This window comes from Cyprinodon tularosa, unplaced genomic scaffold, assembly GCF_016077235.1.
Source record: "Cyprinodon tularosa strain WSP-4 unplaced genomic scaffold, ASM1607723v1 ctg607, whole genome shotgun sequence".
NCBI lineage: Eukaryota > Metazoa > Chordata > Actinopteri > Cyprinodontiformes > Cyprinodontidae > Cyprinodon > Cyprinodon tularosa.
Window position 1 is genome coordinate 210,760 of NW_024039349.1, and position 24,384 is coordinate 235,143.

General features: G+C 36.7%; 2 protein-coding genes across 3 annotated transcripts; one reads left to right on the forward strand and one right to left on the reverse strand.

Annotated features, from left to right (window-relative positions):
* The first annotated feature begins 3,919 nt into the window (after window positions 1–3,919).
* LOC119797987 (glutaryl-CoA dehydrogenase, mitochondrial-like) lies at window positions 3,920–10,958 on the forward strand. Its single transcript, XM_038307272.1, has 12 exons — window positions 3,920–3,992; window positions 4,263–4,377; window positions 4,516–4,548; window positions 4,645–4,785; window positions 4,911–4,973; window positions 5,082–5,252; window positions 5,346–5,475; window positions 7,586–7,802; window positions 7,885–7,988; window positions 8,064–8,192; window positions 8,272–8,429; window positions 10,783–10,958. Exons 2-10 carry the CDS (start codon window positions 4,275–4,277, stop codon window positions 8,188–8,190), a joined length of 1,089 nt encoding a protein of 362 aa, XP_038163200.1. The 5' UTR covers window positions 3,920–3,992; window positions 4,263–4,274; the 3' UTR covers window positions 8,191–8,192; window positions 8,272–8,429; window positions 10,783–10,958.
* Window positions 10,959–13,247: 2,289 nt separating this feature from the next.
* syce2 (synaptonemal complex central element protein 2) lies at window positions 13,248–16,869 on the reverse strand. 2 transcript variants are annotated; one of them, XM_038307290.1, is made up of 5 exons: window positions 16,793–16,869; window positions 14,350–14,451; window positions 14,036–14,115; window positions 13,799–13,913; window positions 13,248–13,662 (listed from the first exon to the last, which is right to left on the reverse strand). In XM_038307290.1, exons 2-5 carry the CDS (start codon window positions 14,422–14,424, stop codon window positions 13,465–13,467), a joined length of 468 nt encoding a protein of 155 aa, XP_038163218.1. In that variant the 5' UTR covers window positions 14,425–14,451; window positions 16,793–16,869; the 3' UTR covers window positions 13,248–13,464. The 2 variants fall into 2 exon arrangements, with proteins under 2 accessions (XP_038163218.1, XP_038163217.1); XM_038307289.1 differs by lacking the exon at window positions 16,793–16,869 and adding an exon at window positions 16,464–16,541.
* Window positions 16,870–24,384: the final 7,515 nt, after the last annotated feature.

Sequence of the window (24,384 nt, forward strand, 5' to 3'; positions counted from 1 at the left end):
AAAGTAATAATTCAGCTTAAACTACAATATATACATTTCACTATTAAAATGGAAAAAAACATCTATGTTTATAAATATGCACTTACCAGAATGCCACAGGTGATATCATTTCATCATCATTTATATACAAATAGATAAGTAGTCATTACTTGCAGCCCCCATGTTAATGTAAAACTGATAATCTGTGCTGATGAACTGTCTGCAAAAACAATAGCAAACCTTAAAGTAGTACAACTTTGGGAGACAGTCTCATATTCCATTATATAACTCTATTGGCTGAAAGTGTCGGACACAGAAGTGTCATATGCAGCTTTTCCAGGAATGGAATGAATAATTTAATGAGTCGGATTCCCTTTGAAAAACCATGATGGCCTATCTCCCACACCAGCAAGAGCATATAAAGCTGAAGAAAGCTGTTGAATTCATGTTGAAGAGCTGCAAAGCCCTTTATTAAGGTTCATATGACATAGGGGACATTTAACATAGTGAATAAAATGAGACTATTCGCAAAGAGAGAATAAATGTTTTACAGAAGATTAATGGTATGCCCAGTGTTCATGTTCTAGTATTTTACAGTGTTTGATCTGACCTTGATTGGGCAGCAAAAATCATGTTGTGAACTAAAATATATTAAACTAGATAAATGTGAATTTAGAATATTTAACGAATCAATTAGATCCAAATTAGATCTTTTCAGCTGTTATACAACCATGCATGACTATTGACTTTATCGAAGTAATCGAATTCTTGTCCTTCAGCTAAAGTAGCATTCAGCTGGCAGGACCCTCTGGATCTGGAGTGTCAGCTGACGGAGGAAGAAATCATGATCTGAGACACCTTCAGCAACTACTGCCAAGAAAAACTTATGCCTCGCATCCTGATGGCCAACAGGCATGAACGTAAGTGAAAGAGGGTTAGGATTATTTATCACAAGAAAACTAATTATTAACAGTTCCTGTTGAGGTCTGCATTTCAATATGTTTTTTCTTCCTTTTTTTGTTTTTACCCCTCAGATTTCCACCATCTCAGAAATGGGGGAGCTTGGTGTCCTTGGCCCAACAATTAAAGGTTAAAAACAAACGTAAAACTTATGCACATATTAAAGTTAAAGCCACTACACAAATGAGCGTTTACAGAGTTTAGCTAAATGTTTTTTGACCTGTCTACATTGCAGGGTTTGGCTGTGCAGGCACCAGTTATGTTGCTTATGGGTTGATTGCTAGAGAGGTGGAGAGAGTGGACAGTGGGTATCGGTCAGTCATGAGTGTCCAGTCTTCACTCGTTATGCACCCTATCTATGCTTACGGCACAGAGGCCCAGAAGGAGAAGTACCTGCCACGACTCGGTAAGTCGTATCTTCTTTGTCAGCTAGTTTTTGTTGCAGAAGGATAAGCATCGGATCATCGAACCTGACAGCATATGTTCCTCTGTTCTGCAGCTCGGGGGGAAATTGTGGGCTGCTTTGGCTTAACGGAACCAAACCATGGCGGTGACCCTAGTAGCATGGAGACCAGGGCCAAATACAATCCATCCAGTGGTACATTTTCCATCAGTGGAGCCAAGACATGGTATGTAGGCTGGACAGCTGCAATTTTAAAAGTTTATATCTCAAATTAATAATATAAAACAGTCATCGGATAACAATTGAAACTGTTGATGCCGATGCATAAAACTGGAAACATGCATGTTAAAATCAAATGAATTTCACAATTTCTCATCCATTTCTTTAAGGGGTGGTTAAAGTTCTGCACAAATGGACTGTTAAGCAAACATGTAAATCAGTTATTTTCTGAATCTTCTACCTTCAGACCAAATGGATGAACCAGACTGCCCTACATGTCTGTATTTCCAATCAGCCTCTAAAATTTCAGAGTGCAACACAAAATAGCCACCATAATACCTTTAAAAACTATTAGTTTAACTATTAGTGTCATTTTTAACTATTAGTTCCTAATGTTGCTATAAATATGATAAAAAAAAAATATCCCTACAGCTCACCTCAAGAACATCACATCGGACTTTAAACAGGACTAGTAGGATTTTTAATGTTAATTTTGTCTGTTATCAGAAGCTAAATAACTTCTTTATGGGCATGACTGGTATTGTTTTCAGAAGAACTCATGGTGATTAGATGGGTGGTAGAAATCTTTTACAAGACTTCAGAGGGAGACCAAATAGAAGGCAGTTTTATTGAACAACATGAGCATTTAAGGTAGTAAACAAACATGGCAGTGGACATCGGCGACCACGAAGGTCAGAGAGAATTTTTGCAACGAAGGTGGAACCAAGCAGACTGGGTGATGTTATTTTTTGAGATTTGTACAGAATGGATTTAGAAATAAAAAGCTAATGGGAGAGTGAAAATATATGAAACTAGATAAATGTGAATTTAGAATAGTTAACGAATAAATTGGAAAAAAAAACAAGTAAATTTTAAACAGAAGGGCCGCAACTAAAAGTACCCATTTATCGTAAGTTAAATTCTAATATTTCTCTTTGGATTTAGTCTGATGTGGAACGGTCAAAGAAAATATGTTAAAGTGAAACAGAACTGAATTTAAACCTGTTGTAATATGGAATCTTTACTTAATTTAGAGTACAAAAAATGTTTGTTGCTTTTCAGTTTTCGGAATTAATAACTCACAGCAAAATGTATTTACATCAGTCATGGGTTTAGCAAAACCTACAGCACACTTTCATGCAGCTATGTGCTTGCATTCATTTAAATGATATAAAGATAGTCTGAAAACCTTAAAAGCATTTGTTCTCAATAAATATGTTTTCCAGCGGAAACACACAAACATTTTTGCGGACAAAAAAATTAACAAAGCTGCTTTTGGCTTAAGAATTTTCAACGGACTATCATTACTGTAATAAAGTCAAATCGTTATCAAACAAAAGTTGCTTATGGCATTGAGCCTCCTAAATTTTGCTTACCAGTCGATTTGATGGATTGAATTAGGAATTATGTTTTCAGTCCTTCAGACATTAAGTAACTGTTTTGGCATTGACAAATATGGACTAAAGAAGAGTCTCTATAGCCTGCTAAAAAGATAACACCAATGAGTAAATAATGGTGTAATTAAGATAGAAAATGAGCCATAATTAGATCTACAGAGGTCATAAGGTTATTCAATCATAGAGAAAAAGGAACTGGTTCCAAGATTAGACCTTGAGGCACACAATTATTCTCTAAAGATAAAGATCTATAATTGTCTATAAATAATTCTCCCAGTTTGATAGGTGGAAAAACACATTCAGGGCAGAGTCACTGAACCATATTTGTTGTAATCTCGGCAAAAATTCACCATGATCAACACAACCCGACTGTTTATTTTTCCAAAACAATAATGAAGCTATTTGTGACAGAAAAGATGGCAACAACTATGGCGTAGTCTTGTTTAAAGCCTAATTGTGTGTGAATAAAATGTAATGTTGTTATTTTTCAGCTGATATTGCATTAGAGGTGCAATTATTTCAGACTAATGGATTTAACAGAATAATTTCAACCACTGTAACTTGCTCAAAATGCAGTGTAAGCTGTTTGTCTTTCTATGATGTTGCTTACAAAACTTATTTAAAGAACAAAAATTATGTTCCATGCCTAATTTAGCAGCCAATGAGCTGGTAGCTGGTAGGCAACACCCCTGCACACCCTAAACCCCCTGCATAATAATAATAATAATACCTTTTTGAGAGAGTAAGAGAGGAAACATATGATTAACAGTCGAAACGTAAAGAAAAAAAAAATACAATGCGCACAATAATTAAAAAAGAAGCTTGTTATCGTTTTGCTTGTGTAAAAGCTACTAAAAGAGTTAGTTGTGTAACCTAACAGTTGTGCAACTGAGCACGCATGCTCAGAGCGTCTGCTGATCCAAGTTACATGCACTGGTGACGTGTTGGGGGCTGAAACATTACTTAAGCAACTTTTACAGATCAGATCGCTGAAAGGTTACAGCATCAAAAGATAAAGTCAAGGGAGAAAAAAAGGTGAGGTGTTTGAATAAATGTTTACATGTTTTGCAGTAACTGTGTTGTGATGTTTCCTTCAGGGTAGGATGCTCATTGTGTGAGGGATTTTATTCATATAAAAAAACAAAAAAGATTCCAGATTTAAATGTGCATTTTTTTGTATCATGTTTGAATACAAAGAGGATAAGTTGCTTTAAATCTATAGATAAACCAATGATTTTCTTTTTTTTCTTTTCGATTTTGTGTTAATTGGTGTCATGTTAATCTGTTACACTGTTTCCGTCCCTAGTAAAAACATCATGGCTCTAAGAAGTGCTTTAACACGTTTGCTAACCACCAGCCACAAATGTGTGGTGGTCACTGCAGGCAGAGCCCAGGGCACAGCTGCTGCAGCTGCAAAAGGTACATTCAGCAGTCTCTTTTTAATAAGGACTTTAATTGACTTCTGTAACCAACAAGATGAAAATAAAATCAAATAACAATAAGAAAATGATGAGAAATCAGATAAACCTTTTATTATGCAACCTTGCTTTTTTTCAGATGCAGAAGAGGTTAAGAAGCCGGCAAAGTTGGGTAAGTGACTTCCAAATTAGATCTTTTCAGCTGGTATACTGTACAACTATGCATGACTAGTGACTTTATCTAAAAAATCGAATTCTTGTCCTTCAGCTAAAGTAGCGTTCAGCTGGCAGGACCCTCTGGATCTGGATTGTCAGCTGACGGAGGAAGAAATAATGATCCGAGACACCTTCCGCAACTACTGCCAAGAAAAACTCATGCCTCGCATCCTGATGGCCAACAGGCATGAACGTAGGTGAAAGAGGGTTAGAATTATTTATCTAAAGAAAACTAATTATTACTAACAGTTCCTGTTGAGTTCTGCATTTCAATTGTTTTTTTTTCTTTTTTTGTTCATTCAAACATTTACCCCTCAGATTTCCACCGTGAGATTGTCTCAGAAATGGGGGAGCTTGGTGTCCTTGGCCCAACAATTAAAGGTAAAAAACAAACATGTAAAACTTATGCACATATTAAAGTTAAAGCCACTACACAAATGAGCGTTTACAGAGTTTTGCTAAATATTTTTTGACCTGTCTACATTGCAGGGTATGGCTGCGCAGGCACCAGTTATGTTGCTTATGGGTTGATTGCTAGAGAGGTGGAGAGAGTGGACAGTGGGTATCGGTCAGTCATGAGTGTCCAGTCTTCACTCGTTATGCACCCTATCTATGCTTACGGCACAGAGGCCCAGAAGGAGAAGTACCGGCCACGACTCGGTAAGTCGTATCTTCTTTGTCAGCTAGTTTTTGTTGCAGAAGGATAAGCATCGGATCATCGAACCTGACAGCATATGTTCCTCTGTTCTGCAGCTCGGGGGGAAATTGTGGGCTGCTTTGGCTTAACGGAACCAAACCATGGCAGTGACCCTAGTAGCATGGAGACCAGGGCCAAATACAATCCATCCAGTGGTACATTTTCCATCAGTGGAGCCAAGACATGGTATGTAGGCTGGACAGCTGCAATTTTAAAAGTTTATATCTCAAATTAATAATATAAAACAGTCATCGGATAACAATTGAAACTGTTGATGCCGATGCATAAAACTGGAAACATGCATGTTAAAATCAAATGAATTTCACAATTTCTCATCCATTTCTTTAAGGGGTGGTTAAAGTTCTGCACAAATGGACTGTTAACCAAACATGTAAATCAGTTATTTTCTGTATCTTCTACCTTCAGACCAAATGGATGAACCAGACTGCCCTACATGTCTGTATTTCCAATCAGCCTCTAAAATTTCAGAGTGCAACACAAAATAGCCACCATAATACCTTTAAAAACTATTAGTTTAACTATTAGTGTCATTTTTAACTATTAGTTCCTAATGTTGCTATAAATATGATAAAAAAAAAATATCCCTACAGCTCACCTCAAGAACATCACATCGGACTTTAAACAGGACTTGTAGGATTTTATTGTGAATTTTGTCTGTAATCAGAAGCTAAATAACTTCTTTATGGGCATGACTGGTATTGTTTTCAGAAGAACTCATGGTGATTAAATGGGTGGTAGAAATCTTTTACAAGACTTCAGAGGGAGACCAAATAGAAGGCAGTTTTATTGAACAACATGAGCAGATCAGGTAGTAAACAAACATGGCAGTGGACATCGGCGACCACGAAGGTCAGAGAGAATTTTTGCTACGAAGGTGGAACTAAGCAGACTGGGTGATGTTATTTTTTGAGATTTGTACAAAATGGATTCAGAAATAAAAGCTAATGGGAGAGTAATGGGAACTGTTTTATTTAAGGCTGTTTGAGGTTTACAGAAGGCAAAAACATGCAAATAGAGTTGGAAGTAAGTAGAAGAAGGTGGGTTTTAAGGAAAAGCCGAGATGCGTTCATATTTTGCCGACTCGGTTACAATTACTTGAGTTATTTTTGATCCAAATGTAAATTTAGAAGTAGTTTTACTGCAACATAGATTAATTTTGAGTAAACCCTCCCAGCGTGTCCTTGGTTATCCCTTGGGGCTCCTCCCGTTTGGACGTGCCTGGAACACCTCCACGAGGGACACATCTGAAAAAGATGTCCGACCCACCTCAGCTGACTCCTCTCAATGTGGAGGAGAGGTGGCTCTACTCCGAGCCTCCCACAAATGACAGAGCTCCTCACCCCATCTCTAAGGGTGAGCCCAGCCACCCTGCAGAGAAGGCTCAAGTCTTTTTGTTTATGATCCAGATTTCATGAGCAGAGGTGAGGGTAGGAACGTACAGTAGACCGACCGGTGAATCGAATGCAATGCGTTTTTGCTCAGCTCTCTTTTTGCCACAACAGGTGCATTATCCGCATCATAGCAGCAGCCACACAGATCCGTCTAATACGGTATGAGTAACCTAAATGGATTACCAACAAGCTTGTTCTCCAGGCAAAGTCACACAGTTCAAGTTTATGTCAAAATTGGAGTTCTTTTTTTTCTACACAAGCTTACTTTATATCTGGTGAACCTACTGTTATATTAGAAGTCAAGATTATTTACAGTAAGTGGTAAATATTGTCACTGGAGGCACTGGGCTTATATATTTTATATTAAAAAGTAAACCAGTTTGGAAAAGTGATTCTTCTTATTCTTATTTTTCTGTTAACGTTTCAATTATTTAATTGTGGACTAAAATACCAGAATTTGCAAATAACTTTAAATGTTCATCTATCTTATTCCATACTCATAAATAGTAAATCAAATGTTACAAGTTACTCAGTAGTTGAGTAGCCTTTTTAGCAAAAACATTTTTATTCTAACTTGAATAATTTCTTGGATGGCTCCTCCTCACTCTTTCTTGAGGTAAAGTAGAATGAAGTAGTGCTAATCTTACTTAAGTACAAGTTTTGGGTACTCTACCCACCTCTGAGGAAAAGTAGATCTGAATATAATCTGTACAGGAATGGAAATTGATTTGGACCTTTTAAAGTATTCACCATGACAGATGAGATGGTCAGAACCTTAAGAGACAATGGTAGTGATGTGAAAATGATTTTAATTTAGATATTTTGACTCAAGTATGACAGAATGCATCCACAGGTGACATTGCCCCTGTTTTTTTCTCTGCTAGGATCACAAACTCACCTGTGGCAGACATTGCTGTGGTCTGGGCGAGGTGTGAAGATGGCAGAGTTCGGGGCTTCATCCTGGAGCGTGGCATGAAAGGTTTCACAACTCCAAAGATTGAAGGCAAGTTCTCTCTGAGGGCATCTGCCACAGGTATGATCCTGATGGATGAGGTAGAAGTTCCCAACGAGAACCTGTTGCCCCACATCTCAGGTCTTGGTGTAAGTGTACCGTCTTGTGTATCTGGTTCACAATGGCAGTGTAGTTGTAAGAACCCAATTTCATCTTGCTTTCTTTGATCAGGGTCCCTTTGGCTGTCTGAATAATGCCCGTTATGGTATCGCCTGGGGAGCCCTGGGGGCTGCAGAGTTCTGCTTCCACGCTGCTCGGCAGTACACTCTAGACAGGTACATTTGGTCAACAAGCATGAAGCCCATCTTAAAAAATACAAATATTTTATGATGCCATAATTTCCTGACCAGAATCCAGTTTGGCGTGCCATTGGCCAGGAACCAGCTGATGCAGAAGAAGATGGCAGACATGCTCACAGAGATCACCATTGGCCTTCAGTCCTGTCTAACCCTTGGAAGACTTATTGATAAGAAGTAAGCAAAGTATTTTGCTCCTTTGTTTTGTCCTTTTATAGTAAATTTATTTCAACAGCTGATATGTACCTAATGTCTATAGAGAAGCACCAGAGATGATCTCCATGCTGAAGAGGAACAGCTGTGGCAAGGCGCTTGATATTGCCCGACAGGCCAGGGACATGCTGGGAGGAAACGGCATTGCCGATGAATACCACATCATCCGTCACGTCATGAACTTGGAGGCTGTCAACACCTATGAAGGTAAGCATGAAAAGCTGCCCAAATCAAGACCCCAACTTCAGTTTATCTATTTTTTTCTTTATATATACATATTTTTTCTCTACTACATACATGATTGCTTTAAAGTCATCCTTGCAATAAGTGAGCTACATACAAAGATATAAGTGATTCAGTGCAGGTATATTAAATATCTCATTTGAAAACTTTATAACGTTACATAAAATATGTTATTAGCAGTTTGGAGATTACTGTGTATTATGCTCTGTGCTCGTTGCTTAGTGATGAGATGATTTCAGAGGTATGAATTTTAATTACAGCTACTTTATAATCTTCACCTTCTGACATAAATCTCAGAGTGATCAATCTGTATATGCAAAAACAAATAAATGAGTTCTGCAGATGTATCTGTCAGTGTTCCTGGTAAGACATAATCATAAATAGCAGGGTGAGGGTACAGAGGGAGGTGCTGTTAATGTCTGTCACCTTTAGGTTTCATCTAAAGTCACCACAGTTATAGGACCAGCAGCCTCATGTAAAAAGCTGGTTAAATAACTTGGGGTGTGTAGAAAATAATTTGTGAAAGTGTGTGGCAGCTATGTAAACCTTTTAAAAGTTGAACACATGTTAAAAAGTACTAAAACTTCCCAAAATAAAGTAAAATGTGAAGTCATTTAGTTTAGCTCCTTGATTTGTTTGTCATAAAATCCATGTTTCATTCAAAATGGGGATCAGCAGAAACATGTCCCAACATGTCAGGTGTGATGATTCACATTGTGGGCAAGCTGTAGACAATCTAACGCCTGTCCACTAATAGCTGCATAAAAGTGTGCGTAACTGTGGAATAATGACAGCCTTGGCACTGCTGGAGGACTTTGTCTGTGTTTAGAGATCCTACCTGCTGACGCTTGGTAATGCCTGGCTTACAATCTGGTTTAGAATGCTCCAAGTCACAGATTAGCACTAGTTCAAGCGCTAACTACTGTTCTGTGCGACCCGAGTTTCATATTTTGAAAATACAGTGAGAGGTTGGGTCAGTCAACCTGCGTCCCCTGCTAGCTACACAGGATTACCTCATCCTAATGCTGCCCAGATACATAAAACTCCCAAAAAATATGCTTAAATAGAAGCACATTAAATTGCAGTTTGAGAAGGAGACAACTTGCTATATTTCTATAGAGACACAATCTATTGAATTGTTTGTTTTTATGAATAGGAAAGCATTTTCCTTACAAAGCTCAGCACCTATTTGCGACTGTTAGACTATAGCTCTTATGAGCATTCAAATTATAGTAGTATTGGATCACCCTTTAAGCAGGCTCCATGTGTGAGGACTTGAAGAGTTCTTTTGCAAAAACAGATAACTCAGTTTTTATACATTTTCCAATATATATATATATATATATATATATATATATATATATATATATATATATATATATATATATATAAGCAGTGCCATGCAAAGATTAAATGACATGAATCAGCTCTTTTTTTTCAAAAATGGCTTTTATCTGTTTCTGCAAATGAACTCTTCACTTATTTGTTTGTGGATGTGTGGCGTCCTGAATCCTATAAAACATCAATTGTATGTGGTGAGGTGTTCCTAGAAAAATTTAAATGATTCGGTATGCATCAGCATTATGCAGTAATTAAGCTCAATGCAGCAGGTAGACAGAGTCGTTGGGATTTGATAGAAACAATGTAGAGCCAATATGAGCTAGAAGACATTTTTTTAAGCTGTAAGCTGTTAGTTAGCTGAACAAATATTCCTGAGATGTGTTGACAAAGTCTCTCTGTTACCATGGTTATTGGTGGTTGCCTTCTAGGTTTTTTTTACTGACTTGCATGTTTAACTAGAGGCAGGCAGTCTAGGGAAAGAATGCGGAAATATATGAACACAAAGTTTTACTCATCTGACCTTTAAAATTTGTTCTTTTATGCATGAAATCAACGAGCTTTATGCTGCTGAATTAAAGCTAACCCAAATGTCTTATTTCACCACTGTCAGGATCTTGTCAATGTTCTGTGTATTTTAAAGCACACTTTCAGATATTATGTACAATAAAAGACATCAATATTAATAACAAACTTGCACAAGATTATAATCATATAATTAATAAGTTGACCCTTAATATTTTAATTTCTCCTACTTATCTATACTTGCATTGGGATTGACAAAGGTAGAGTACCTACTGATGTTTCCTAGAGCAATCTCTGTAGAAGAATAGTCTCTACAACCTTATCTGGTAGTTACAAGTTAAGACCACTAGAGGGCAGTGGTGTACAGAATAACCAAGCTTGCTCTCTGAATTTGTTTTTTTTTTTTTAAATGAAAACCTTGTTCAGGATGTTTTCTGTTGTTTTCCTCTGATAGGGACTCATGACATCCATGCCTTGATCCTGGGCAGAGCCATCACTGGGCTGCAGGCATTCACTGTGGAAAAGTAAATAGACCTCCATGAAACTGATGTTCTGGGAACATCGTTTTCCTTCTGTAAGAGGCAGTGCCACTGAGATTTACGATAAACACTTGTCACTATTTTTTCCAAACTACTGGGACTAAGCATTCATTTGTGTCCAGGTTAAAGGGCTCCTTTATAGCCATACTGGAGCCAAACCTTGGAAACCATAACAACTGCTTTTTTTTAAAACAAACCTGTCCTGATTATCATTAACCCTCCTGTCGTCCTTGGGGTCAATTTGACCCCATTCAATGTTTATCATTCAAAAAATATTAGTTAACTTTTTTTTTTTTTGCTTCATATTTCATGACTTTTCCTAATTAGATGGGGACAACTGGTAAAGCATAAAATTTTTGTGATGTTATTTTTTTAATGTGCTGAATACATATTACACGCATTGGTTGTCCTCTGGGGTCAATTTGACCCCAAGCTGTTTTAGCTGCTAAAACTTGTCAGTGACCTAACATGACAACACCTGCAGGTGCAGAGTTGATACATTTTAGTTGATACATTTGAACTGAGACATCTGGGGATCTGTGTGACCTTCTGAACTCACACCTGCCAAAGTAGAACTGATTTTTCCCGCCTTGTGAAGGGCGGGTTATTCCTACAACGCCATTGGTAGTTCATGCCAAATCAGGGAGGAGCAAACATAAGCTTGCACTACAGTCCTCTATCCAAATCATTCCTCACTGTGCTCTGAGTATACTGCAATCTGCACACTCTCTCTTTGAAAATGTCTTCTGGAAAAGGTTTACTGTCAAAGAGGTTTTGGAGCAGCTCTTTGACAGTGAAAGTGACTTAGAGGAGACTGTCTCTGAGACTGAGGATTGTGTTGTGGAGGACCCTGATTTTGAGGAATTCTCATCTGATGAGAATGAGAGTGTTGACCCCCCTGTTGTCCCTCAACCACCAGCAGACACAATTTCATCCAAAAATGGAAAAATAATATGGTCCCTTTCCCCACTGAAACAGCAGGTTAGACATAGCGCAAGTAATATAATCAAAATGGTTCCAGGACCCACCAGATATGCAGTCAGCCATGTTGATGACGTCATCATTCGAGCTCTTCATAACACCATCAATCAAAAATATTGTGCTTGGGATGACAAATTTAGAGGGAAAGCGTGTTTATGGGGACAGTTGGAAAGACTTGGATCTAGTTGATTTGGAAGCCTACATTGGCTTGCTAATTTTGGCAGGACTTTATAAGTCAAAAGGTGAAGCAACAGCAAGTCTTTGGAATGCTGAGACTGGAAGGGCAATATTTCCAGCCACCATGTTGTTTCTCTCTAAAAACTGTTCCATGTTCTAACTACTACGTGACATGTTCTCATTATCCATTTTCTGTCACACAAATGAATAAAAAAAAACAACAAAAAAAAAAACAGAAAAAACAACCAAAAAAAATCATAAAAAAACAAAAACAAACAAAAAAACTCTATAACTCTGCCATTGCCGGTCCCAAGCCCGGATAACAAAAGAGGAGGGGTGAGTAAGATCCTACAGTAACTAGCAACAAATATATTACAACAAAATAGATAAAAATAAGTAAATAAATATGTTTATGAGAGGAAAGGGGGAGTCACCAACATTAATCAATATGGTTCATTTGGTAAGAGTCATGAATGTGCTCAGAGTCATGAATGTGCTCAAAACCTGTAAATTTGAGAAGATTTGTATAAAAAAATCAAAATAAACTCATTTTCATTTAAAGGTTTGGCCTGATGGTGGCGCTAGAGGGAAGGTCAACTCACTGATTTTCAAGGGGTTATTTATGTATTCAACAAATAAACAAAGTGCCTGTCACAAAAACTTGGTCAACAATATTCTGTAAATCATTTTCTGGAGGTAAATATCCCTGGGGTCAAATTGACCCCAAGGACCAAATTTGTTACTATATTTGAGGACGATAGGAGGGTTAATTCTGGTTATGGAAGCCAGAAAATGATGGCTGGGTCATTGAATTGCATCTGACTTGGATGTACTTAGGAAGGAGGATCTTCATGCTGCTTAAAAACATCAGTGCTCCAACCACAGACTGCTCTTGTGTGAGCTGAGAGAACTGAGAAAGACTCCCGCATATGTGTGGAAACATCATAAAAACTAAGCAAAAGTCTGTTTGGCTCCGATTTAAGCCTGTTGGAATGTATTTAACTACAACTTAAAAGTATGACACTTTCATAACTTGTTGCATACACAACTGTGATATTTGTTGATACTAAATTATGTATATACATTGGTTTGAATGATTATAATTGTTATGTATGTACAGATCACATTTAAGTTTTTTGTGCCACAATGTCCTGTAAATACCACAATAATACTTGACTTTTTCCCCCTTTTATTTTCCAGCATTTAATTAAACAACAGTTGCTGAAATGAAACAGGAAGAAACTCTATGTTATCTTTTTTTTTTTTTTTTTCCAGCTTTTAGAAATTTGTGAAACGAAACCAGAGGCAAGGTCGGCGGTTTGGTGTCAGAAAAGGATATGAGACAAATACGTGACAATAACAACACCACTGATGCCATTAAACTTGTCTTCAAATGAAATAAAAACACAACCCCTTTGGAGGATAAAGCTAGCTTGTTATTACTCTGAACCCTGATCAATGTCTAGACCACTCCTGAGACATGCTAGGGCCTGACTGGCCTCCAGGAGGTCATAGTTTAGCTTGGAGCAGTTGTCCACAACCTCTGTCAGACTTTGCAATTTCCTCTGGAATTCACTGCTGTTCTTCTCATAGATTTTGTACATTTGCTCTCTCATCAGCTGGCACATTTCTGTCACCTGAAGGACGAAAAACTAAATCAGTTCAGAGCCTCTTTAATAACAGAAAGTTAAGTCTAAAGTAATAAAAAAAATGAAATTGGAGAATCAGAGCTGTCCTGTCCCATATATATATATTTAAAAAAAAAACACACACCTTCTCTATTAACTTCTCCTGAAAGCTGTCAATCATCTCCTCATCTCTGGTTCGTGAGAGGTTTATTTTTTCCACCATTTCTTGTGCTTTTTTGTTGATGTCATCAATGTAGGAGCTAAAATTAAAGTTTGAATAAAAAAAAAAACACAAATAAAAACCCACAGTATTAGTTAAAGGTACCTAATTTCATAAAGCAATGAAGGGAATTTTTGACATTTTGGGTGTTGTTTTTTTTACCTGCTCTGCTCCTCTTCAGACTCAGATATCCAAACATTTGAAGATGTTTTTCTTGATAAATCAGAGTCAGTATCTTTTAACTAAGTAAAAAGAAAAATATTGCAAGAAATGCTTTCACAAGAAGAGAAATAACATGTTTAAAGGAATATTCGAACTCTTGAATCTTGATCGTAATTTGGTAACTTAGAGAACTGTTTGGGTTTATTCCATTGATCTGAACAATGTAAGGATTTAAAGAAACAAAATAACATATGATAAAAAAAATATCCACATATGTTTATTTTAAAATAGATTTAATCTGTCGGTGGCTTTACCATCTGAGTGTCTTCCTGTCCTTCCTTCAGAGTGGAAGAGGAGGTGGATGGGAGGTCATTATAAAAGAAATCCATTTAGCTGGTCTTAAAGTGTGGCTGAGTCTGGATCAGAGAAAATGAGAAAGAAGATACAAGGTTTGCTTCAGCCGAAGCAATAGAAAATATCCTAAAAATCTGGTAATTACATTTAAAAATATAATGATTTCAACAAATGTACTTCTGTGCTCAAGTTAAAAGAAGCATTAAGTGGAGCCTTAGCTTTCAATATCAGGAAAAAAGCATTTAACTTTTTCAACCATGGATAAATCCAAAGCATGTTGTCTCAAATAATTTGTGTCAAAAATAAACAATTTGACAAGAAAATGGCCATGAAATTTAAATTTACATTATACAATTTAAACTGACTGTTTAATGTCCCAAAGTCTTTGGGTTTTTCTGTTTTCCTGGGTTTAGATTTTATTTTTATTTCTGCCCTATTCTGGGCAGCAAGTGTCTGTTGGAAATCATTCATCATTAACTTTAGCTTTATTTAGCCAAGTTTAACCAAATAATGTCACATAGTCAGCTTCTGGGCAAAGGTTCCTGCATGTTTGGGCTTCTGGCTGTTTTTATATTAGAATTATTATAGTAAAGGTTAAATCTACACTATCTGTATCAGTGCAAAAGGGCCAAGTTTGTATTATTTGTGAATTTTGATAATAGGCTTCACAAATTCACTTTGGGTTAAACTTGACCCGGAAACTACAAAAAATAAAAGAATAAAATATAAACATCTATGTTTTTGCAAAATATTATTAAGATAAACAAAAGGAACTTTGAGAAAATCCTTTGAATAAAATTCTAAAAGGTAATTGTCAATAAAGTTATAATCTTCAAAAATTTAAAGTTGAAAGAAAATCTATAAAATGCAAGCATAACTGTTAACTAACAAAAAGTTTATTTTATTTGGTGAAAAATGTTGCATTTGAGTTCAATAGAAATCAAATGTTAAAACAATCCATAAAAAAACTAAATTGATTTATATTTAAAATTTAAGGCTGCAATTCAGTTTATAATAAATCTTCTAGGTAAAATGCTTCATCAGCTTAATTGTCAGATGTGACAAGTAAAAATAATTTGTTACCTTACTAAAGTAGAAATTTTGGCTATCTGTAGTTTATTAATTATTTTTTAGACAACTTTCTACTTCTACTCCTTACAATTGTTTTTTTTTTTTTTTTTTTTTTACAACTCTCTCTACTTTCTACTCCTTACATTTTAAAAATACTCATTAGTTTTGTTTCATTTAAGCTCATTTTCATTATGGCCTGTGGGTATAAAGAACAATCAAATTATAAATTTTATCCAGACAATCTCTGCTGCCCCAATTTTGTTAAGTGTTGTTCAACACAAACCAAAATATATAGTATTTTAAGATGATACAAAGTAACCATTAATTATAAAACTAAGAAAATTAAGTCTAAGGAAGTTATCATCCAGAATTGTAGAAACATGTCCCTTTTATAGGTTTAAAAGTTTAAAGCATTTGTCCGTAACATTTTTTCCCCTGTATTACTTCACTTTTTTACTTTAGGTAGTTTTAAAACTGGTACTTTTACACTTTAACTTGTGTAAAAAGCTTAAGTTGACACTCTAACTTCTACAAAAGTGTTTGTAAATAGCAGGATTTATACTTCTACTTGAGTAATAAACATTCATACTTTTGACACGTCTGTTGTTTTGAGGTTCACCACTGATCCAAAGAAAGATTTAGCTTCAGCTAATTCTCTTATGTTCTGAAGATTATGTCTAAATTCCTGTTGAAAAAAACAAACCTGTATAGTTTGGCACAGTATACAGCAACTCAAAACAACTAGCTTAAAAAAATAATAAATAAATCCAGTCTGATATTGAGACATAAATTTAGCTAAAGCTGCTCTGCTAGCAGCCGTTAGCAACAGCAGCTAGCTACATGCTAAAATATCTTAGCATGAAGCTAGAATATTGGGATTGTTTTACAGTTTATGAAGGCAAAATGTTACTCAACCTTCCATGTAATTAGTGAACTTACACATGTTTTAATTTAATATGATATATATTGCAATAATTTCTGAAGTAATATACTTGAATCTCACCTGTAAAGAAGTGAGGAGCAAATTAGCTACAACAGGCTACAAGAATGTTTAAAACTGCTGTCCTTCACAGGCAATATCTACGGAAGAAACTATAAATAACTTTTAGAACATTAGGTTAGGAAGGTTACAGAATACTGAGAAATATTGATTTAGTTTTGAATAACATGTAAGATAAATTACATGATTTTTTTTTTTTATTTGCTCACTTCATCTGAATTTAGTTACAACCAGCTGAACACTTGTTATTCAAACACAGATGAGTTGTTGCTTGGCTATAAATATTGCACTTCATTGTATTATCTTTTTTTGTATCTATATTATCTACTTACTTTTATTCTTCTTTGCAGTAGTTGAACAGTGACAGTACAATGTGCCTTTGGAGATCAGTTTGGACTCATTAACTATGTTTAAACTAAAATACTGCTGTTAGCAGGATACTGTACTCAGTCGCTCTTCTTAGGAAATATAATTTAATCTGCTTTTCAGCAGATCAAATTCATGTTATATTGTTTATTCTGTTTAGTTTCAAAATGTAAAACATAATACATGACTTTCTGCATCTTTATTGCATATTTCTTAGGTCGCCGTCTTGTATAAGGCGCAATGCAAGATTTGTTGTGGATTAAAGGCTCTCCATCTCTGTGAGCTGGGTTAGGGTTGGTATGGGTGCTCATGGATCGCCACTGTGATCTGATGTAATCCCTGCCTTCCCTTCCTCTTCCCTCTGTCACTGCCCACACTCTGGATTATGTCAGGACAGAGGAAACAGCACACAACCGGGGGGAAATGCAACAATGCCTCTTCAACCATAGCAAATAATGTTTATTATATGATACGGAGTAGAGTAGGTTTTAGTTAGTAAATAAAAAACTTTTTTTTTTTTTTTACACTGGAATTTATACAAGTCTTGATTGATTGACTGCTTTTTGATATTTTGAAGGTCTGTTGTCAAATGTGCAGTTTTTACTTTAGAAAGAGACTCTTCTGCAGGGAGAAAACTTTAACCAGGAGCCTTTTTTTCTCTGGATGCAAGGGGAAACAGCAGAGGAAGCCCCTATTCTGGCAATATGGATGGATTTAACTACACAGAACCAGCGGGACAGTCCTTCCGGTATTTGGTACAAAACGTGGAGCCTTTGTATAAGCAGTACAAGCCCCCACCTAAGGACCTGATCCAGCTCCCTAAATCAGTGCTGTACCTTCTCATGGCTGCTCTGGTGGTTGTTGCTGTGGCGTACGCTATCGTCGGTCACCTCATTAAAGACCTCATGCTGGATATAACAGGTAACAGATTCAGGCAACATATAAGCTCTGCAGCATAATTCTTCTTGACCTAAGCATGAGCTAATCAGGCTTTTAGCTGCATGCCTTCTGCTCCCAAATATCAGCGTTAAGTGAGGCAATTAACTTCTTTGCTCTTTCTTGAGAAGATTGTTAGATTATCTTATAGATAAAGAAATCAATAACCATCAATCAAAGGCTTTATTTAGTTATCAAGTTTCTTTTTTTACAGAATTCCAAGGAGAAAACAAGAGACTTGGTTGAAGAAAAGTGATGTGGTTGATATAGTTTGCAGATTCCTCGTAAATTCCCTGTTTTTATCCCGACCAAAGGAAAGCGTTTGGTTAATGAATGGAATGGATATGCTCAATGATCTTCCAAAATTAGAGCAGAAACTAATCATCCCTTGGATCCTGCCTACTAACCTCCATCACTTCACCCATTACATCATACAGGAACTCCAGGACGTTTCTCCACAATGTTCTTCGCTTCTTCTGATGTCAAAAACAAGTTATTATTGTGCAAAACAGCAATGACAATCATAGGTGCTGCCATCCTTAGTTTTTCATTCAGAGTTATTTTTTATTTATTTATTTGGTGTTATTTAAAAAAAAATCCTTTCCTTCCTCTGTCCACAGACTGTTTGCTTGGCCCAGTTGAAGATGATATGAAGAAGGAAACAGAGCTGGAGGGTGTTGACCCTCTTCACATGCCGCCTGGCCTGAGACACTCCCACCCAAACGCCTTCCACGTGTGGAACCAGGACGACATAATCATCCCCATGTCCCCCGTCAACGAGAGCCCGATGGCCAGCCCGCTGCTTTCAGCCATCCCGTACATCCCCTCCTTCTTCCCCAGCCACCACAGTTTGAGTAGCCCCACCATCACCCAGCCGCTCCCCAGGGAGAGTGATGCATGAAGACATAAATGCACATCAAGCTCCTTCATCTGCTTGTTTCTGCATCTTTCAAATAGTCATCTGCTTCCAATATAGTTTAAAAACTATTATGCTTGGAGAAAAATCTGCTAAAAAAAATCAACAGAATAACCAGAAAGCAAATTATGATTTGAAGGCAGATCTTTTTGGAGCATGAAAGCAGCAACATTTTTGTTATCATGGCTTTGCATCCTCTGGAGACACTGCTGTTTGTGTTCAAATAGAGAGGGAATAATACCAAATTATTTCATTTGCCCGGAGTCTGGAGTATCCAGGATGTTCGCCTTTATTTGTTGCTCTTTTTGACAATTTTGTGCCAAGAAAATGAAGAGGATGCCTGCCAAACCAAGCAATCATATCAACTGAACTGTCACATTCATTTCATTTCATTATTTTCAAGAACCTTTAGTCCTGTTAATCTTAGAACATATGCTCATACATATGAACACACTTTTTATTCTTAATTATTTTAAAATATATTCACATACTGGACTGTTATATTTAACATTTATAAATTGAACTCAAAGAACAAGACTAACCTTGTTATATGCATGCCCTCTTGACTGTTGTGGCTCCAGTGAAGGACTGCTTAAGGCCAACACCCAGTATCTGGCCTCAGGATGAGGAACAGTTCTAAAATGTTTGAGGGATTTCTTGTATAATACAGCCTGTTTTGAATCCCCCAGCAACATCTGACTAGAATAGACCATTCCAGCAATTTTTGTTACCCAAATCTTTGTTGTGGATTTATCAGTATTCTTCACCTTGCAGTGTCAGGTTCTGCTGATGCTTCTTTTAATTTATGTCGGTAAGACCTTCATTTTTTTCCGAAAGCTACAAATGTTTTTAAACTTTCTCCACACCAATGAAATTTACATTTATAATTGTACAGGTAGCAAGAATCTACCATGGGTTTTTGTTGACTCCTTTGATTATGATCACTTTTAAGGTGGACCTGCATAGGGACCTGGCTATGTGAGCAGGTTTAATGTCCCACACCGGTAGATTGTTTTCTAACAGTTGAACGGCAGGTTTTGAATTCTCCGTGACCTCTTTTTGATGCCTTACCAGACTTCTAAGATCCTTTAATCTTCACACTGAAAGCCTGGCTGTATTTATTTGTCATTTAAAGTGGGAATAAAGGTGGGATGTCCAAATGTTTCCTTGGCAGGAATATTATTTATTTATTTTTTTCAAACTACACATTAAACAAAAATTAACAGCTATTTCCTCAAGTGTTTTAAGTTTAATGTTTGTTTTATGTATTCAAATATATATTTTCCCACATGATTGTACATTTAATGTTTGAGTGGCTGTGGTACGTCTGAGAACAGCAGATCAGCTCTTTAAGATTGAGGTTATTCTTTTAACAAAAGGTATAAAAATAGGAAAACAAAAAAAGGGCACTAGGATCTAAAGGCTTTTTTTTATGTTGTAATGGTGTAAATGCTACCACATGCTGACACAGTCCTATTCTGATGCTGAAAATAACCGTGGGACCTAAGAAGATTTGCCCGTTGGATGAAGTTAATTCGGTTAGTTAAGGTGACCACTTTAAGGTGACTGAGTGATAAAGACTTCAAGATTAACTAGAAAAAAATTGAGATCTTGAAGATAGAGTGCTAATCATTTACTTTGTAAAAAAAAAAAACAATAAAACAAATGAAATTATATTTTCAGGTTGGCTGTATTATTGACTTATGTAAGTTAAATGTATTTGCTATGGAAAAAACTTTTTATGAAATTTTGTTTTTTTCATATTATAATAGGAAAAGGATTATAAAGAAGTGTAGAGACTTGGAACAAATAGGTGACACAATAACTTGGCAGACATGCAATGCTTCAAGTTAAACGGTGATTTGGCTAAAGTCAAAATTCAAGGTAAAACACAGCCATATTAGCTCATTTTCAACATCGTCATCTGTGTTTTTGTGCTAAATTATCTAAATGATGTAATCTTACAGTTTTTTTTAATTTCCTACCTATTTTTAACTTAAATAGAAGTTGCTGATCTAAGCTTTTCTTTAAAATGTGGTGCTCTGAGACAGTCCTCGTTAAGCTCAGGTTTCTCAACCCATCTGTGAGAAGAGGAGTGTTTATATTTAGTGACAGAGATTATGTGAGGAGATTAGATGAGCAAGCTTAACAACTAAAATGCCATTTTATGACTTGGAGCTGCAGAATTAGATGACTGGACCATTCCAGCCAAATCTGAAAAGCTGGACTTAATAATCTTACTGCGTTTCTTCAGCTGAGCGTCACAACGTGGACTAGAATCATTAGGGCGTCAAATGATGAACAGATGGAGAAAGTCAGTAACCTGTGATAAACACAGGCAGGGATCTTATTTTATATGCAGAAAAATGAGACACTTGTTTAACATAGAGGACTGAACACTGCACTCTGAAAACATGCAATTTACAGATTATAACCTAAATGCATTTTTTCAAACCATACAGAGTCTACTTTTAGAGCTTAACACTATAACTAAGATTTGGACCAGTTTTTACTCAACAAGTATTGCCAAAGATTAAAACATTGTGTAAAAGTTAAATATGTGTTTTCACAGATTGAAATTTGAATATCAAGTATATGTATATTGCATATAGGGAAATATTTCAAACATCTTATGTATTACAGATTATGTATAACAGATAAGAAATAGTGTTTCAGTAAAATTCATATTCTATTTTTTCTATTCATAGAAAGGGGAGTGAAAGGAAAATATGTACTATCAATAGATATAACTGAGCTGTGGTGTTTTGGGCAATTCAGCGTTGGTAAAAGTATTAATGTTTTTTTTTTCTAGTTGAAAGAAGTATAAATCCTACATTTAAAAAACACTTTTGTAGAATAGTATCAACTTAAGTTTTTTATTCAAGTAAAAGTGTCAAACTACCTTTACATTTAAAAAATACTTAAAGTATAAAAATAAAAGTAGGCTGCTCAGTGGCACAGTGAGTAGCACTGCTGCCTTGCAGCAAGAAGGTTCTGGGTTCAATTTCTGGCCTGGGTCTTTCTGCATGGAGTTTGCATGTTCTTCCTGAGCATGTGTGGGTTCTCTCTGGGTACTTCCTCCCACAGTCCAAAAACATGACTGTTAGGTTAACTGACTTGTCTAAATTCTCTGTGTGTGTGTGTGTGTGTGTGTGTGTGCGCATGAATGGTTGTTTGTCCTGTTTGTCTCTGTGTTGCGATGCACTGGTGACTGCATCATCTTGAAAAAGTATTTATTTTGGTCTGTAGCGAACAAGAAGTTGGTGCAGTACTGAGTCCAACCACAAAGAGATTGTCTGGATTTAACAAATTATTTTGATGGTTTAATTTTTTTTTTTTAAATAAAAAAAAAAAAATTTGCTTAAATGAAACAAAACTAAAAGGTCTATCTTTAAAATGTAAGGAGTAAAAATAAAAAGTTGTCTAAAAAAAATATTCGGCTACTCTGCAAACAATGTCATAAATCTGCTTGCATGGTGCAACATGTCGTCCAATCAACAAACATTAACATGAAGCTCTAGCGAAAGTTCAATTGAAGAAACTCTGACTTACCTCCATCAATCAGAAGCTAATCCGTCTCTGAAGCGAGCCAATCAGCTTCGAACTACTCCACCACGAAGCCCAATCAGCGTCCTGCTTCCACTTTATAAACTCTTTCAAACCCTCATCCCAGCTATCCTGCAATCGCAATGTCGGATTTCGATTCAGACGACATTTACCCACCTCCATCCCCTTCTCCGCCATCGCAGCTGAATCGTCCTCCATGACACGACTCCACCTCAACCTCATCAGAGAGTATTAATCCCAGTTGTCACCATCCCTCGTCTCATCACATTGGTCCGGCAGAAGACCACCATGTTGAGCTCGGTTCTGCCAGAGGTTTCTTCCCAAAGGGGAGTTTTTCCTCTCCACTGTCGCTTCATGCTTGCTCATCATGGACAGTTCACGGTACCTGCATCACCAAGCAGGACCTCTATATCCCGAGTCTGAGTGAAGCCCCGGCGTCAGCTCCCTCAGTCTTCTAGTCCCACAATTCTGCCCAGCAGATCACCTTGTCAACCAGCTCGGATTAAACCACCAGTTTCAGGCCGGGGGGAACATCCCTATTCACATTCATCTACTCATGCATGTTAAAGCATAATTCAGCATGAATGTTCCTGCCGAGGTCTGAGCGCCAAAGACTATACTTTCTTATCAATAAATTCTTCTAATTATCTTTTCTCTCTGTGTGAGTTTTTCAGATTGAAATACCATCACTCTGAAGCTACCTAAAATCTTATGGGTGCTCAGCAGAACACTGATGATTTAATTCACACATTAAATGCAACATATCTGTGTCTGTATTCAACAAAGGCAGCAGTTAATTTAAAGCGAAACAGAAGTTAAACTCATTTGAATAATGCAATGGATATCAAAACCCTCCTGAACTTCCAAGGTCTTCACAGTTTGCAACTAAATGAGAAATATTTTTTGCCAAAACGGTTAATTTGAAGCAAATCAGCCAATTAGAAGACATGTTGGTATGATAAGGACACAGATGGCTGTGGCCCACTGCCAAGAGTGCTTCGCAGTTGGGGAGTGGCTCAGGTATTCACTAAACAGGTTTCTAGTCAGCAGGTCAGGCCATCCCATGGGTTGTGTTGTTAGTATTACTACAACACAACAGGCCCACGTCCACCAGCTAACAAATAAAACCAATGGTGTTACATTACACTAAAATAAAGGACTATTTTAATGTTTTATCAATTAATCGAATCAATATTTGTTAATTTAGCCATGAGTACACTGAATAGGATTATTACACATTGAATAAACAGTGATATTAATAAATTCTGTCTATTCTGCTCCATTTGTGGACGCAAAGTATTTATTGCTTTTTTTTAGGTTCACCTTATACTGTAATGCATCGAGAGTTTAGTTTGAACATGACTGAAACCTGGACTTAGTTCATGCAGATTATTAACATTGTTTAAGGGGTTAACTTAGCTTTATCGTCATACTTCTACACATGGAGCTGGTGGTAAATACAGCTGGTTTTTGTAAACAATGCAGACATGCTACGGTCAGAAATGTTAAAGGTAAAGAGAAATGATGGTGAGCATCTGCTGAGGGCCTCATGTGAAACATCATAATCTTGATCCTCTAGTTTGCAGTACCTGATACAGGTTTTCTTCAGGTCTGCGGGATATCTATATAAGTCAGGGTTAAGCAACCCTCACCTGTCTAACATCCTCTGACAACTGAATTACACTAACAGGCTGAAATTCATCCTAATTGGATCTACAGACAGTTACCTCAGTCCACAGGATACTTGGAGCAGAAAAAAAACTCTTTAAATAAAACATCACAATTTTTGATATTAGGGAAGAACTACAAGATTGTTTATCAAGGGGAAAAACAGACACTATAAACTAATCTAACGTGAAAATGAAGATTAAAGCACATAAAAAAAAAACGCTTAGACACTGATGAGGAAAGAATGAACAGAACACATTTTTTTTTTTTTGCCTCCAATCCCAGGTTAACAGTCACTGGCTGGCTCAGCATTTCATGGACCTGGAAGCTGCCAACCTGTAGTCATTCAGGCTAATCCTCTGTTGGCAGGCCAGGCTGTTCTCTGGGACAGAAAAAGAGCTGACAGTCAAACTCTTGTCCCAAAGAGTCCTGCAGCATCAGCCTCTCAGCATTTAAACCCTCAGGTATGTT